General features: G+C 40.8%; 1 protein-coding gene across 2 annotated transcripts in view; it reads left to right on the top strand.

Annotated features, from left to right (window-relative positions):
- RORA (RAR related orphan receptor A) overlaps nt 1-18,343 on the top strand; it is a 316,067-nt gene that overhangs the window by 282,625 nt on the left and 15,099 nt on the right. For both annotated transcript variants that reach the window (XM_072147881.1, XM_072147883.1), the window contains one exon: nt 11,769-11,854. In XM_072147881.1, coding sequence (XP_072003982.1) covers nt 11,769-11,854 — 86 coding nt within the window. The remainder of the gene's footprint in view (nt 1-11,768; nt 11,855-18,343) is intronic.

Here is an 18,343-nt window from a genome sequence, read left to right as displayed (position 1 = left end):
TCTACACTTTTATCTAGCTTCTGAAGATTCTACTAATATTTGACACATAGAAAAAGATAGATGATACAGTCCAGAGCCATGAGATGGCTATAAGACACAATGACACACTCAGCTCTGCTACCTCTCCTATAAGACACATAGTCAGCACTGCTATAATAATAATTCCTTTATTTCTATAGCACTCACAGATTATGTAGCGCTGCACAGAGTTTGCCAAATTGTCCCCCCCCCCCCCCCCCCTTGGATCCAGAGCTTATCTTGTTCGCTGCTGTCTCCTCTACAAGGACAAGAAGTACCTCTGTCTCTAGTGCTCTCTGCCACTTGTCTCCACTTGTCCTGCAATACAAGAGAAGTTATTCATGACAGAGGAATCGGCCCACCATAGTCATGAGCTCATGGTCGTATTGCCAGGGGCAACCAAAATTGATAAACACCAGAATTGATGGACAGGTTTGAATTATATCTGTGAAATGTTGAATTTTTTTTTTTTTGTTAATAACATTGAATTGGAGAATGTGTCCTTTTTTGTTTCACTGACAACATTGGATCAGTGTATAAAACTGAAGTGTGAAAAGGCCAGGAAGAGAAAACAAATCCATAAGAGTCCGTAAGTGGAAATGGCTTCCGTACAAAATCACTAATTTAAAAAATGCCTGTATCAAAGAGCCCTTAATCAGCTCATTAAAGCTAGTGGCATATAGGACTTCTGAGGGGGAGCTTTACTCACCCAGTGAATGTCCACTAAAAATGCCCATCCACGCTGCAATTACGTGCAGGGATAGGACTGGCTATATCATGTGTGTCACGGCCCACCTGCTACATTTACTGAGCACGTACCCTTCCCCACCCTGACCGTGTACGATACTAGTTGATGGGGCTGTGAATATGGCTAATAGCGATATATTAACCCCATTGATGTTCAAGAGCAACAATATTACAATTCTGGAAAATTCCTGTAAGCATTTATTTACTTTAAATTGTCATTGTTTTTATATAACTAAATTAGTTATATACCATATTTTTCGGACTATAAGGCGCACCGGATTACAAGGCGCACCATCAATAAATGCCTGCTAAAACATCTAGGTTCATATATAAGGCGCACCAGATTATAAGGCGCACCTGATGATGAATGACCAGCAGGTGGCAGACCTGTGCACAGTTCAAGACACCTGTTGTCTGTAAGTACGGCTCATATATAAGGCGCACTGGACTATAAGGTGCACCTTTTATGGCTGAGAAAATCAAAGGATTTTTTGTGCGCCTTATAGTCCGAAAAATACAGTAATAAAAAGGGAATTAGCAGCACAGTCTAAATAGATAGGTGGATTCTATCCTCCGACCTCCCACCAGCAAATAACAATATACAACGTACGATTGTATAACCAGAACAACTTGTATGGGAAGTCAAAAGGAAAATAGTTGCTTCTCTTTGTACTCCCATAAAGTCATGTAATTTATGAATAGATACAATTTTACCAATATCCATGTTTAATCTCTGCTCTCTTCCATTCCACTACAGTCAGCTCGCAAATGATCTGTGCACTTTATGATAATGCATGGCCTGAACTCCTTAGCTTGGAGTTATAATGGAGTGGTGACTGGTGGAATGACAGATGCCCAAAATAATAAAACTAACTCTGCAGAATCTTTGTTTTTTTACCATTCTAACAGCAATTTGTGGGGGTAACACTTAGTGTACTTGCCCTCCACTGGTGTTTATGACCATGAGCTAGCCGTTTTTTCAGTGGATAGCACATGGTTTCTTGTATTTCTATGGGCTCATGCCCACAGCTGTAGTTTTCACTGCCAAATGTATGAGCCAACTCCCTCTACCACCAAACTCAGAGAAGGCTGTGCTCGGATTTGTTGTAGTCATCAGCAACAATAGACTATGGGATCACTTTTTTGTGGTCCAAGAGCAGGTTATGAGCAGGTAGCTTTCATGAGAGATCGCCATCATTTCGTGATGGTGGGATTGTTCTCTATCAGCACCATGGACAGAGAATGGAATATCAACTACTGGGGTGTACAGTGTACATTTTATTTCTCATAATAAATTATTATGTATTATATAAAGAAATATAGTAACAAATAAGTTGTGCCTAAAATGTAAATTCTCATGCACAAATCTAGGCAGCAGTATGCTCAAAATGACTTTTATTCTAATTTCCAATATATATTTCAGTCTACAATTAGATTCTGTATCCCTGTATCCATCTCATAATCCAGAAATGTGTCTCCAGCACAAGATTATCAGAAACAAAAGATAATTTGGAGTCTCACATGAGCAGAATGCTGAGCAGAGATCATCGTATATTTTATGTACCACAATTTCTTTATTACATTTTTGGCTGATAATTAATAATATATACAGTGTGTGTGTATATATATATATATATATATATATGTATGTATGTATGTATGTATGTATGTATGTATGTGTGTGTGTGTGTGTGTATATCTCTTTAACAATGGTATAATCAAGAGCCAAAGATTTTAGACCCCAAAAATGGGGATTATTCTAGCCACAATCTGTACCTTGATAATATTTTCTCACATTATTGTTGAAGGTTAATCGAACTTTACAGTGCTACACACATCAGATATAAAGAATCATTTCTTGCATTACTGTAATTAGTTTCAGGACTCTGGGCAGCTATTTAATGCTGTGAATTTACCCCAGAGTATTTTTATCGGTGTACAGGCATTAATTATTAATATACTGTCTGATTATTATCATTGCGTTCACTCTAAGTAAAGCCATAACTGCTGGTGTGTTTATTAGAAGACGGCGCCCGACTAGGATTTGTGTACAAACTAGAGTATGTGCATATTATCATTTTTATACTACATCTATTTCAATGCCAAAATTTGGATTTGAAAGATACCCAAAAAAGCAGATATAAAAGGCCTCCAGGAGATTATACCTTGTGTCCACTAACCATAAAACATTATGGCATACTACTGGAATTTATTATTACCTTGTATATCTTCATTTTCATTTTTTTTTTGCTGCAGAATTTTTTTCCAGCAGCCTTGTAATCCATCTCACAATGTACAGCTATCAAAGTGGTTGTACGCCAATACAAAAGTTTACTAGGGTATTGTACTTGGCCGGGTAAAATACTCTCTGCTGTCCTCAGGAGCCGTGGGTCATATGACTCACCCGTAGCAGGAGTCGGGACTTTCCTGTATTGTCCCGAAGGATCATGTTATCCTTCTTCACTTACCTCTGCTGGCTGTTGCGAGGGTGCATATGTATGAGGGCCATTAAAGGTGGACCGACACATTAAGGTTTTCAGAGCTATATAGTTGCTCTTGAACCCTTCATGGATATCTTATCTCCACAGCGAGCCTTGCTACCTAACAATAAATTCCCATGTAGTGACTATAATATTGTACTTTGAACAGTTTTCACAGAAAAAAACTGCTTGGATCCTTTTTTTTTCTTTACTTTCATTCTTCCCAATACAAGAGAGAATGACAGATTTAGTTATAAATCAGCATGTACTTTCAGTAGTCGAGTCCATCAATAGATCTATTGTAGCTGTAGAATGTAAGCTAGTCTGAGCATGCTTCTTTTCCTGTTACATTGTGTCTGATGCATTTATTCTTATGCAATTGTAATTATAGTCTATGCAATGCTGACCTTATTATATGGAAAGCAGTTTGATGGGTGTAACCGTAGGTAGTGGGTAGAGCCATCATACATACAACTTACCTGTGTGCTGTCACACAAGGCTTAACATAGCGAACACTAATAAACTTTTTTCATGATTGTATATTAATTATATTAATCTTGGATTCCAACCAGTAAATCTTTGATTGGTCTAATCTGTCTCTCCGTTCCAACATGCTGTTCTATGTTTGGCTATAATTAGCATTGAATACTCATAAAACAACTTGTATGTCCACTTAAATTGCATATGAAAATCTGTTACATATGCAAATAATTAGAGGAAATAGCAGTATATTTAGCAGATTTTCTATTATTCAGATGATAACTATGGGCATATATTATTATGTGTTTTTTTTCTAATGTTAAATTAATATGATTTCATCTAAACACTGAAATCAGTTTGGAAATGCAGAGAAGATGAAAAGTTCAACTATTAAAGCGGTATTCACGGAAATACAAGAAAGTATCTAAATGAATCTGAATGCTAAGTGGATGATGCAAAGATGTGAAGCAGTTGTCTTTCATTTTCAGCCCCTCGCACAGCTCTGTACTGCACCTTTTCATGCTGCCAGGGCTTGTTCCAAACAGGGGTGAACCTTAACTCTCTGATGCATGGGGCAATCTCTAGAACTGCACCCCCTCCAGAGGAGACATTATTTTTAAGTGTCGGGTCCTGCTGGTGAAGCTGCCTGAGGCAGGAGGCTTAACTCGCTTTATTGCTGGTACACCCCTGGCTCCAAAACGTTCTCAAGCCAAATACTTTGGTACGTGTCATAACACTCCAATATCAGTGATGGAAAAACTAATTTAAATTCATTAAATTAATTGAAAATTGGAAGTAAGGAAATCATCACTTTAGGAAGAAATAAATCTCATATAGTTATACATGATGTAAGGATAACCATACTTTATTGAGACCATGATGCAAATCAACACGGTTCTCTTGTAAGGATGTAGGGACTCCTTGTATCATTTACAAACTGTGATGCTTGGACTGTCGTCCTTGATGCAGTGTTCGGACAGTTAAATGTGGCCCCTAAATGGTCCCTGTTTTATGTCTGTGTATCATTTGAGTAAATAAGTTCTTATAAGCAGTTAAACATCTAGTTTGTAATGAATAACACATACACTCATCGGCCACTTTATTAGGTACACCATGCTAGTAACGGGTTGGACCCCCTTTTGCCTTCAGAACTGCCTCAATTCTTCATGGCATAGATTCAACAAGGTGCTGGAAGCATTCCTCAGAGATTTTGGTCCATATTGACACGATGGCATCACACAGTTTCCGCAGATTTGTCGGCTGCACATCCATGATGCGAATCTCCCGTTCCACCACATCCCAAAGATGCTCTATTGGATTGAGATCTGGTGACTGTGGAGGCCATTTGAGTACAGTGAACTCATTGTCATGTTCAAGAAACCAGTCTGAGATGATTCCAGCTTTATGACATGGCGCATTATCCTGCTGAAAGTAGCCATCAGATGTTGGGTACATTGTGGTCATAAAGGGATGGACATGGTCCGCAACAATACTCAGGTAGGCTGTGGCGTTGCAACGATGCTCAATTGGTACCAAGGGGCCCAAAGAGTGCCAAGAAAATATTCCCCACACCACCAGCCTGAACCGTTGATACAAGGCAGGATAGATCCATGCTTTCATGTTGTTGACGCCAAATTCTGACTCTACCATCCGAATGAACGCAGCAGAAATCGAGACTCATCAGACCAGGCAACGTTTTTCCAATCTTCTACAGTCCAATTTCGATTGATCTTGTGCAAATTGTAGCCTCAGTTTCCTGTTCTTAGCTGAAAGGAGTGGCACCCGGTGTGGTCTTCTGCTGCTGCAGCCCATCTGCCTCAAAGTTCGATGTATTGTGCGTTCACAGATGCTCTTCTGCCTATCTTGGTTGTAACGGGTGGCGATTTGAGTCACTGTTGCCTTTCTATCAGCTCGAACCAGTCTGCCCATTCTCCTCTGACCTCTGGCATCAACAAGGCATTTCCGCCCACAGAACTGCCGCTCACTGGATGTTTTTTGTTTTTCGGACCATTCTCTGTAAACCCTAGAGATGGTTGTGCGTGAAAATCCCAGTAGATCAGCAGTTTCTGAAATACTCAGACCAGCCCTTCTGGCACCAACAACCATGCCACGTTCAAAGGCACTCAAATCACCTTTCTTCCCCATACTGATGCTCTGTTTGAACTGCAGGAGATTGTCTTGACCATGTCTACATGCCTAAATGCACTGAGTTGCCGCCATGTGATTGGCTGATTAGAAATTAAGTGGTAACGAGCAGTTGCACAGGTGTACCTAATAAAATGGCCGGTGAGTGTAGATTCCTGGTTACAACAAATCCAAATGGAAATATAGGTTCAGTTCCTATTATTATTTCTGATATATTTAAAATCATCAATTTTTTTTTAAAAACCTACCATTTAGAATGGTAGGGGTAAGCTGTAAGTACCGAGCACCAGCTCAGGATGAGCTGGTGCCGGTACTTACTTTCGTTAGTGTTATAAACCGCGGTATCGCGGTTTTAACACTTTTTAAACTTTAGAGCAGAAGCGGCTTCGGCGCTGCGCGCGCAATATCTCCGCTATTTCCTATGTAGGCGCGCGCACAATTGTGCGCACGCAGCGCCGAAGCATCTTCTGCTCTAAAGTTTAAAAAGTGTTAAAACCGCGATACCGCGGTGTATAACACTAAGGAAAATAAGTACCGGCACCAGCTCACCCTGAGCTGGTGCTCGGTACTTACAGCTTACCCCTACCATTCTAAGTGGTAGGTTTCCTTTAAGTGGTTATCCAAAGAGACATAAACAGCAGTTAATACATACATCGTATTCAATTCTCTAATATATGTTAAATAATCAGGACCCCCGTTGTGCCTCTATAGCCCTCATTCAAAGGACACACAATTGTGGGTGTTTTTTTTTTATTGTGTAGTATTTTTTAATTTTTGGGAAGTATGATGATCTTGTTACTGATGAGAGTAAGGATGTCATGTGCAGCTTGTGGACAGAGCTTTTACAGTCATCCTAAGCTAAAAACTTGGGAGGAGAAGAATCCCAGAAAGCAGACAAAAGAATGGAGTAATGTCAGCAAAAAAATTAAACAATTTTAAAGGTTACACAACACATGTATTGCAGGGTTCTTCTTCAGGGGGCATACACCACTAAACATTTCACTTTTATACCGCCTAAAAAATACTAAATTTTCATTACAGAGTGGTCTTCCCATTTTTTTACAGAATCCCAATGGAATGCCAGACACAGATATTATTCCAGCCTTACATAAGCAGCCAGTGTGATCATTGCAAGTCTTTTGGTGATTGTTGCAATGATTGGGAGGGGTTTCTTTCCCCCTTTGCTCATACGGTTCTAGCAAAATACCTTGTTTTACAAATGCATTAATCCTATGCGGTTTTTCTGCTCAAGACAAATAAATCCCCGTCAGTGTAAGTAATTGGGTGCGCATGCTTTCAATGTTCCCACCCTTTTACCTTACCATGTGGCCCCCTTTCATTAAGTGAAGATCCTCCATTGAAAATGTACTGTTTCCCTTTGGTGTACGAGAACACGTACAGAGAGAGAAAGAAATAAGCACTAGTTGAGGAGAAAGGTCCTGGCCGGACAGTACCTGGACTATTTTTATTCCTAACGTAGAGCTGTTATGTTTCGTTTTCTGGGAGTTATTACTTGAAAAAGTATTCAGTGTATTTATATCTATTAGATTCATTTTCTCAGATAAACCATTGCCTTGCTTCTAGAGGTTCACCTACTTTGTGTTCAGCACACATTTCACTAAAGTCATTGGCAGAAACAGAAACATAAAGTATACGAAAGCCACATTCATCCGTTTCAAAATACAGTTCAATCACGTCAGAAAGGAGCGTCTCCTGGAGGTGGATGCTTTTATACCTAAACACTTGTGTTTGGGAACAAGTAAGGCCCCTTCCACACTAGCGAGTGTGATGCGATGAACTCGCATCACACTCGCAACGCAAGCTGCCGGGAACGCACGGCCCGAACGCTGCACCGCGGGAGTGAACTCAGCATGTCAGTTCATTCCCGCAGTGCAGGGTTCGGGCCGTGCGTTCCCGGCAGCTTGCGTTGCGAGTGTGATGCGAGTTCATTGCATCACACTCGCTAGTGTGGAAGGGGCCTAAGGCTGCGTTTACACGAACGTATGGGAGACGTATGTGCGGGCGCAAGCTTGTCCCCATAGATGGCAATGGGCACACAAAGCGATACAGTGCCACACACGTGTGTATCGTACTGCTCTGTACACGGGGAAAAGAGAGGACGATTCATATGTTCGTGTGAATTCGGCCCAACACCTTTTTTGTTGATAAACAGAGCAAAACACGTGTAGCTACTTCCCGAACGCAAGCGTTTAGTTCTAAACACGCCTGCGTTCAGTAGTAGCTCCTCCTCAATACACTTAAAGTGCATTTCTAACCGTAGTTCTAACAAAATCTGTGAACACAGTCTAAAAATTGTGCATATTTTCAGCATAAAATTAATAAAGGGTTTTACATCAAAGCCTATCTTGAAAGGGAATCTGTCATCAGCAACTGACCTATTAAACCACTACTAGTATATTGTCAAGCACCGTAACCCCTTCTAGTTTTTGTTTCTTTCATGAACATTGAAGTCAACTCAACTCTCAATATCTCCTCTTCTGTGATTGACATTCAGGAGATCTGGTTAGTGATGTCTTTGGATGCAGGACCATCAATTAAAGTGATGGCGGCTTTTTGAGGAAGAGTGAGCTTGACTTCAGTGTTACAATCTCCACTTCCTTGACTTCATACAACCAAATTACATCTCTCTTCAAGTTGATTTCCTGGATGAAGTCATGAAGGTTTTCAGCTGCTTTGTAACATACTGGTAGTAGTTTTTTAGGTCAATTTCTGCTGACATGTTACCTTTAAGTTAAGTTATCAATGTATGATTTGGGGGGGACTCCTTGGACAGACACAAATTTGCAGAAGAAATAAGCAGCATGGCCCTTTTACTTCAGTACCTTAAGTGAAACCTACCATTTAAAATCAACCAGGAACACTTACTAGGCACTGTGACTGTGGAAATCTTCTTGTATTTGTTATCCATGGCTTGCTTCCTTTTAAAATAAACTTTTCCAGTTATGCTAATGACCCTGAAGGGCACCTGGGTGTGTTACCAGAGCCCCCCATGCTGCAGATTCACAGGTTGTTACAGTGTGCAACTACAGTATGTAAAAATGTAAAGCTAAAGTCTACTAGATATGGATATAAACCCCTGAAATATATGCAGTTTGTATGGATGACACATGAGACAAAAAGTGTTGTCATTGACTATTTTTATTACTGCTCCACTGCATAAACAATAGGAGGGAAGAAATATTTTGGATGATTACATGCACCATGTAATTAATATAGTACATTCTGATTATAGGGTACAGTCTGACTCAGCCTGACGTGTTGATGTTATTCTTTTGCATATACCTTTCATCTGATGAGGATGTGTGTGTTTCATGACAGGGTGAATGCTAGAATTGTCTTTACTTCATATGTTCCTAATCAACTGCATGGGTAAAGGGAGGGCATACAAAATCATATTAATTTTACCATGACCCTGTAGGTGGGGTTAGTATAAGGGCCAAGAGGAAGTGGCAGTGTTATACTTCTGAATATTTTAGACTCTACATGTATAGCTAGCTAATTTAATGTTGCTTTGACAGCTCTCTGTTTAGTGTTGTCCCCGGTACTCCCTGTACTGGGAACTACAACCCTGCAGTACTAGCTCCCTGCATAGTAGGCGGCTAACAGCGTCTCTGTGAAGGAGTCCCTTAGCTCTGTGGATCCGTGTGGATTCCTATAGATCAGCACCAATTAGGACTTGATTAACAAATCTGCTGCAGTGTTCTAAAGTGATAAAAGAGATAAAATTCATCTTCATCTTACAACACACATTTTCTTCCTAATTCTGTGATAGGTCTGTCACTTGTTGGTGTTTCCAGGCGTCATTGCTAAAACGGGATCAATAGTGACTCTAAGAATTGTTTATACACAAACTAACCTAAAGTGTATATTAGTGCATTGAATTTTATGGGTTCTCCCATCAAGATAATTGTCCCCAATGTCCCTTATTACAGGACCCCTAACATGTAGACAGAGCAGAGAGCCACTTTATGTATCGTATCGCTAACATGTTTGGCTTGTGTGTCCTTGATCGTCGGGAAAAGTCCTGTATTTTCCCATACAGTGGAAAGTAGTTTGGGTCAAATTCATGAGGAAATGTGTTTGGTTCAATAAAAGTCAATAATGCAGCCATCACCATGCACTTGTGCAGTTTTGCAGATACCGATACACCAGACAGAAGATGATCGCTCGAGGGGCGTAACTTGAGGGGATGCAGGGGGTGCGATCGCAACCGGGCCCAAAAGGTTTAGGGGGCCCATAAGGTGTCAATTTCCCATATGAGAAGACTGGTACTATAAACCATACATTTATAGTCAGGGGTCTTGCACAGACTTTGCACTGGGGCCCATCAGCTTCAAGTTACCCCACTGGATTGCTCTATGTTATTTGCAGGATAAGGATTGTCTGCGTTCCCCTATGTATGGCAATAGCAGATGAAGGTTTCAATTCCTGCTGTAGCGATTAAAGGCATGAGAAGAGGGGCTTCTAGAAGAGTAGTAATCTGCAATAATGAATGATTTGTGTATTAGTAATTAAATCCATTGTAGACAGTGCATTTGCACGATATCCAATGCCATGGGGTAATATGAGTCCTGTTGTACAGTGCAGGCACAGCATTGTCTTACTGCTCGGTGTATTCAGCTGGTTGCCACCTGCATTTATCATCATGAACATACTTTGCACCATTATTTTATTTGGGGCAGCAGCCGTGTTATGTAGTGTTTTCTCCTGCTCTGGATCATTATACAAATGGATATCTTCATTACCAGTGAAACTGTGCATCATCCTAGAGAGCAGGGTGATTAATATCAGTGTGAAGATACTCAGCATCACAGTAAAGAGCGTATTCATCATCAGTGTGTGGATGTGATCACGGAGAGCAGTGTGACTACTAACACATCATACATTTTCACTGGGACGAGGTCAGGTACATGACTGATTACTGACCACAAATGGCATCCACGGGGACTAGGCTATTACATATGATAAGCCTTGCGTATATATATACACATATATTCATCTAGCAGCGTGTGCAATTTTGTTCTCTTGTTTGTGTAGTCACGTCTTGTATAAATGCGCTTACTCTTTACCTTCCCGTTTTAAGGTCAGCTGAGATTTGTAAAAGCTTGAATTTATTGTTACCCTTTTCAACAAAAGACAATAGCAGAAATGTTCTTTTCAGTTCCTGTTATATGAATAGGCAAATGTATGTTTTAGATGTGTTTGTATCTACTTGCCAAAATTTTAAATTAGACTTGGCAAAAATAGGTCTTGTGAATATTGACCTCAAAGGAAACCTACCACTTGAAGTGGCAGGTATTAGAAGGAAATACCAAGCACCAGCTCAGGGTGAGCTGGTGCCGGAGCTTATTTTTGTTAGTGTTTTAAACCGCTGTATCGCGGTTTAAAACACTTTTTAAACTTTATAGCCGAAGCTGCTTCGGCACAGGGAGGTACGCGCTCGGCGCTTACCATGTGCGCCTCCCTGCGCCGAAGCAGCTTCGGCTATAAAGTTTAAAAAGTGTTTTAAACCGCGATACAGCGGTTTAAAACACTAACAAAAATAAGCTCCGGCACCAGCTCACCCTGAGCTGGTGCTCGGTATTTCCTTCTTATACCTGCCACTTCAAGTGGTAGGTTTCCTAATGTGAAAACTTCCCACCTAGTTCTATTTGTGTATTTATGCACAAGTGTGTATGTTCTAGATCTTTTGGCACCTCATCTGACCCATTTTAATTACCCAAAAGCCTTTTGATAATGAGCAACTATAATTTTAGATGGGAGCCCTAAGGGGGGGAGCAGGCTCACGTCGCTGCCTGGAATATTTAGTATGGGTTCATCTTGTACATGTATTAAAATGGAAGGTAATTAACTCTGCTCTCTCCTCTCATTCCGCAGCTCAAATCGAAATAATTCCGTGCAAAATCTGTGGAGACAAATCATCAGGGATCCATTACGGGGTCATCACCTGCGAGGGTTGTAAGGTACAGTATGCGATAGAGTGGAAGCACCGTTTTATCTCAGACACACCACAACTACATTGTGTTACATTCTGACAGATTTACTTACATAATATTGGATTATAAGCAGGTAAAATGCATATAGGAAGAATAATGGATTCATATGTAACATATTTCTAACTGGCTGACAAAGGACACTTAAAAAGTTATACCAAAAATATGACAATATCTTAGACTACTTGATTTATAAATAACTAGCTGTAGCTCCCGGCATTGGCCGAGATAGTAAATAACTGCTCTAAGCTGTAACAAAACAGAATTGGTTAACAAAGATATTTTATATTCATCTATAGACTGTCACTGACACTGTCTCTGGCAATCTCTTTTAGTGACTGTGTCTCGGGCACTCTTATTCCACTGACTGTCTGTGTCTCTGACTGTCACTTTGTCTGTGGAGAGATTTATCAGAAGTGTCTGAGAGCAGAACTGCTCTAGTTGGCCATAGTAACCAATCAGAGCTCAAGTTTCATTTTTGCACAGCTGTTTATAAAATTACAGCTGATCTCTGATCTCTGGAACAGTTTTAGTTCAGACACTTCTGATAAATCTTCCCCTATCTCTGTATCCTTATCCAGCTTGCCTCACACATAAGTGTCTTATAGTCATTGCCTATGGTAACCAATCAAATCTCAGAGCTCATATTAATGACCTGTGGCTGAACAGCAATCAATCACAGCTCTGCTTCCAACTGCCACAGCAGCAGTAGCAGACAATGGCTCCTGTGTATGGTGGGTGATAAGTGGATTTTGGAAAGCTTGGGGTAAAAATTTAGTCTCAAAATGTGATCTAAGACGTTCCCTGAGTCACAGGCAGCAACCGTGCAAAATCTGATTGTAGATGAGACAGTGCAAATTCCTTTAGCCGACATACATACATACATACATACATACATACACACAAGCTCTTCTAATATGTCAGCCGAGCCGTGCCAGGAGCTCAGGGGGAGGGGATGGGAAACTGCTTTGGGTTTATTTCTGGATTAGTACTGTATATACCTAATTTTAACACAAAAAAATGTGAAAACCTATTGACTCGGGTTTAAGGCTAGGGTGAGAAATGCATTGGTCACAGCCTTCACCCAGTCACCCAGTATATAGCCAGCAGCCCCCCAGTATATAGCCAGCTCTCCAGTATACAGTCAACCTACACATGCCCCCAGTATATAGCCAGCCCATGCCCCCAGTTTATATCCAATCCAGCCCATGTCCCCCAGTATATTGCCAGCAGCCCATGCCCCCTAGTATATCGCCAGCAGCCAATGTTCCCCAGTATATAACCAGCCCCCTGCCCTCTAGTATATAGCCAGCCCCCTGCCCTCTAGTATATAGCCAGCCCCCTGCCCCCTAGTATATAGCCAGCCCCGTGCCCCCTAGTATATAGCCAGCCCCGTGCCCCCTAGTATATAGCCAGCCACGTGCCCCCTAGTATATAGCCAGCTCCTGCACCCAGTATGCCCAGCTTATTAAAAAAAAAAGAAACTCTGTACTTACCTTTCTGATGCTCCCCGCAGCTCCTCCTCTGTCTTCTGAAGCTCCGTCTCCAACCCGAAGCCGGAGCTTCAGAGGACAGAAGAGGACCTGCAGGGGGTGTTGCAAAGGTGAGTAGAGAGTTTTTTTCATAGACTTGAGTATAAGTCGAGTTAGAGGTTTTCAGCACATTTTTGGTGCTGAAAAGCTCAGCTTATACTCAAGTATATACAGTTAATAAATGGCCCTAAAAAAGTCAAATTAAAGTTTCCATTTGAGGTTTATCATATTTTGCTGAAAATATAACTGCATGCACCATGACACACATGGCAGTCCCTTAAAGGGGTTGGTCACTTTACCTAATTTTTTTGTAATGTAAATTTGGGTGCAGGATATAAGGTAATTGTCAGGATCAGTGGATCCTCTGGACCACCGCGGGAGATGGAACTAGCCGACACCGGAGCCCAAGCGGCACCTGGTTTTCACCAGAGCCCGCCGCAAAGAGGGTTGGACTTTCTGCAGCAGGATACCACTAGGTCGTTCCACAGGTGCGACCAGCCCGCGGTGGCAGCCGAGGTCGAGGTACCTTGGCGTATGACAGTCTCGTAGTCAGGTCCAGGCACAGGGTCAGGGCAAGCGGCAGAGATGCAGCGTCAAGTCCAAGATCAGCAACGGGAGGTCCAGGCAGGTGGGAGCAGGAACACAGGCACACGGAACACAGCAACACAGAGGAACTCGGGTGACACAGGACTCAGGAGCGGGAACACACAGGAATACACAGGAACGCAGGAATACACAGGAACGCAGGAATAATCGCTTGGAAGCTTTCTCTAAGGCTATGAGGCACAAAGATCCGGCAAGGGTTACAGGAAGAGGCAGGCTTATGAAGAATTGTGCAATATGGCCAGCTCCAATTAATGGCACGCTGGCCCTTTAAATTTGGAGAAGGTGCCGCGCGCGCGCCCTAGCAGTCGGGGACGCGCGCGCACAGCGGAGGGGAGCGAGTCAGGAGCCGGGACGGGTGAGATGCGCTGGCGGGGGCAGGGCGGCACGGGTGATCCCGCGACCCGCGATGTGGGTCGCGGGACCACCCGTGACAGTAATTTACCAATACCAATTAAAAATTCTACATTAAATGGCCACAGATGCAGAGCCATGTGATTGGTCAGGGACAGTTAGAGATCACATGACCGTTTATCTGGACAGGAATGGCTGCTGATGAGGTAAAAGACGTTTCTGAACCAAGAGGCTTTACTTTTACATTTCAAGAAAGCTTGAACTTGAACCAGCAAGATATGAATGGGGTACAGTAGTACTCCCCATGTCCTAAAGGTGCCTTCCTATTGGAAGATTCACAAATTGGTGAATCTCAGACATTTGTGTCACCAGCCTCTATTGGGTTGCAGGCATCATTACAAGTGTCATTGTTCACACCTGCACATAGCGCATATTACATGGCTGCATGGAGTAAATCGGCTGTGTAATACAGTACTACACTTATATAAGAACAGGATATTGGAATAAAGTAAGTGTTAATATTAAGTGCCTAAACATTACGACATAGTGTCATCCCACATCATTGTTCACACCTGGGTTAATGGCCAAAGATAATAAACATCCTATTGTATCTCTGAAAAGAATTTTTCCAGAGAGAAAAGCCAAACCACATACGAATAAAGAATTAAATATACCAAACTTTGTTTATTCAAATTTAGCATTTTTATCATATGAATTGCACATACATAGTTTTGTTTTTTAAAAATTGCAAAGAACAGCTGATGGTAAACAGATAGTGGAGTCACCCCCGGAAATCACATGGAGATATATAAACAGCATGTATAGGAAGGGAAAATGGTCTAATCAACTTGATGGCGCTGACCCGATCTTATGTATATAATGTAGGCAATATTGAGACAGCGTTCCCCACCACTAGCTATATAAACAACCTTTTTTTTATTATTTAAACATTTTTACTATGCAAAGTATATGCGGTACAAAAATAATCATAAAAACATAGATACATATACAGTTTTTCACAAAGTACCAATACAGCCTGGGTTAGAACATATAATACCTTTAAGCCCCCATACCACCCACCCTCAATAACCAATACAACATAGTTAAGACAAATAGTACCTTTAAATCCATTACCACCCACCCCCAACAGATCACCTCATAATTACACTTAATAATTTTTAATAAGTCGACGACCCTTCCCAAACAAAGAGAAAAAAAAAAACCTTACCCATGAAATAGTTTGTAGACAGACTCCAGTGACCAGGTTGGCTCCGTCCCTGACGCACTTTTCGGCTTGGGAAAGCATCAGACGAAGGCTTTCCCAATCTGAAACGCATGTCGAGGATGGAGCCCTCGCGGGCCATCATATGTGGTTTGGCGTTTCTCTTCGGAAATTTTTTTTTCCCCGAGGTACAATAGTGTGTAATACAGTACTAGTATAGTATATGAAAATTTCACACATTTTTTTCTTCCAGGAAAAGGACATTCCATGTGGATGTTTTGATCCTTGGTATGTCAATCTTCTGCTGCAGAACAATTTTAGATTGTCATTAAGTAATCTGAAATGGGGCCAGGGCAGGAGTGAAAAACAGAAAGCATACAGTATGTAGCCTGCTGGGGCTTCTGGTTGTCAAAATGCATACAAGACCTTATAGCTGGTAGTATTTACATTATGTTTCCTCATCTTCCATGTATACCCTTAGTTTTTTTTATGAATTCATACACATCCATGTATGTACCTATGGAGTTATTTAATAAGAAAATACTTGACACTAAAATGTGATGAAATTTTCTTTTATTCGAGAAAATTATATTTACATTTGACTTTTAGTATGCAATCATGGTCATGTGGTTTGACCGAAACATTAATTCTGGATTGCATACTGGATTGCAAATGTAAATATCATTTTCTTGAATTAAAGAAAATTGAATCGCATTTGAGAGCCAAGTACTTTCTTATTTAATACAATTAAGGGTAGTTCCCTAACTCAATCACCAATCTGAACCATATACTATGAGGAGTGATGTGTTCCTCTCTTTGTCTCCCAAATCAGAGAGGCATACTATAGAGGCAACTGACAAGTACATAGAAAGTACCTACAGGGTTGTAATACAGGCCAGTACATTTTTGGTATGCTGCTGCTGCTGGTACATGGTCGGTGCACATATCGATGTCTTGTTAATCGTTCCTCAGTGTGTTTTTGGGTCTGTCGTTGCCTTACCGCTTATGTTTATTCACATGAGACATTTTTTTTCCTTTTTTCTCCATGTATTTTACAGATACCACAGAACTTGGTTGCTAAATTTTCATGGATTTCATTTTAATAAATTCAAGAATTAAAAACAAATGGCAACCATGTGAACCACAGAAAAAATTAATGTACTACTACTTTTTGTGGCTGTGTTTATAATATGGTTATAATATTGCTAGATGTTGCATTGTTTAAAAATTACCTTTTATAAACCTGTCCAGTTAATACACATAGCTGTACCATTGTCAGGGTATGACATGTGGGGTATTTGATTGTTTGGGGGTTTTTTTTGGTACTGTATATTTCATTCACATTGATCTCAACAAAAAGAGAATCTTGTACATATCCATAAACTAGAAGACCGTGTGACATAATTGGTACAAAATTCCTTTTCTGTGCATTTTTACAACCTGTAAGAGAGTTTTTCTGGAACTGATAATCTCCATAGCACATACATAAATGTGTTGCTGTGTGTTGCCATCTGCTTATCTGTCATTTCTGCTCAGGCTGGGGCATCTATGACATTAATAATTTCCTAATCTTATGTTTGATTGAAAGCAGTTCTTTCTGCTTCATACACAAATAATGTACTGTTACTTTATCCCATACCAGTACCCAATATACATGTATCCCAACCAGGTGATATCTGAAATTTAATTGGAATTTAAGGAAGCAACCAATGTAATTATTATAAGAATGACTTTGAAATGTTGTCCAACATTTCTTTCTCGGCACATATAGTCAAGTTCACTGGTCTGTTTTTAGGACTTAGATGTGATTGTAGAGGGCTATGCATGCACTGGCTCCACTTCATTCACATACGCTTCAGAACAAGGCTCCCACCTCCCTGACTCCTGTTATCCCAGAGAAGAGAATCTGCATCTATAAAACATTTCTGGCTTATACCATGAATATGGCATTGATAAGAACCTAGTGCACAAGACACCCGTGGAGTGGAGTGCCTGAACATTGCTCCATACGCTTTAACATTTTTCACCATGATTTTCTACAAAAAGTATTTCTACCCTAAGCATGCTCATTCTTCAGGTAGCAGTCCTTGGTCCATGTAAACTACAATTGTTTACCGCTCCCCCCAATCCATGTGCCAATCCATATTGTAAAACATAAAAATATGCTAATATAGTATCCCCATTACTGTAATTTCCATACCCTTAGATTAATTTCTACTGTATCTACTCCAAAAACAGTGCATGCCAAAAATTAAAAAGTAAAATGTCCAAATTGTAGGACTCAAATAAAGGAAATTTGGCAATCAGCCACTTCAAAATCACCCAAAACTGGGCATTGCAAAGGTCAAAATAGCTTTTTAGCTAAAACCAAAGCTAAAATGTCATCCATTGTGCTAATACTGTATGCTGACACCACAGGTTGTAACCTGTGTGCACCCCTGGTGGATGTTATCCTAAGGAGTTGTCCTTCTAATAGATCATAAATACTGTATGTGTTACAGTGAGAGGGCAGCAGACCCCGCTTAGGTGCACTTGGTGGTAACATTTATATCCTGATCATCCATTCATCAGACTAGACCTCTAGTTGGAAAAGTGTTGTCTATTTGTATCTGTAGTCCCACCTTTTTTTCATGCCTACAGCACTCTGAAAAGTTACTTTTTGAATGCCCACCTTTTTTGTGTATTACTATTAATGTAACTGCCTACCGTATATACTCGTGTATAAGCTGAGTTTTTCTGCACAAAAAA

This window comes from Engystomops pustulosus, chromosome 4 (genome assembly GCF_040894005.1).
Source record: "Engystomops pustulosus chromosome 4, aEngPut4.maternal, whole genome shotgun sequence".
NCBI lineage: Eukaryota > Metazoa > Chordata > Amphibia > Anura > Leptodactylidae > Engystomops > Engystomops pustulosus.
This window is presented reverse-complemented; position numbering and strand designations above follow the sequence as displayed.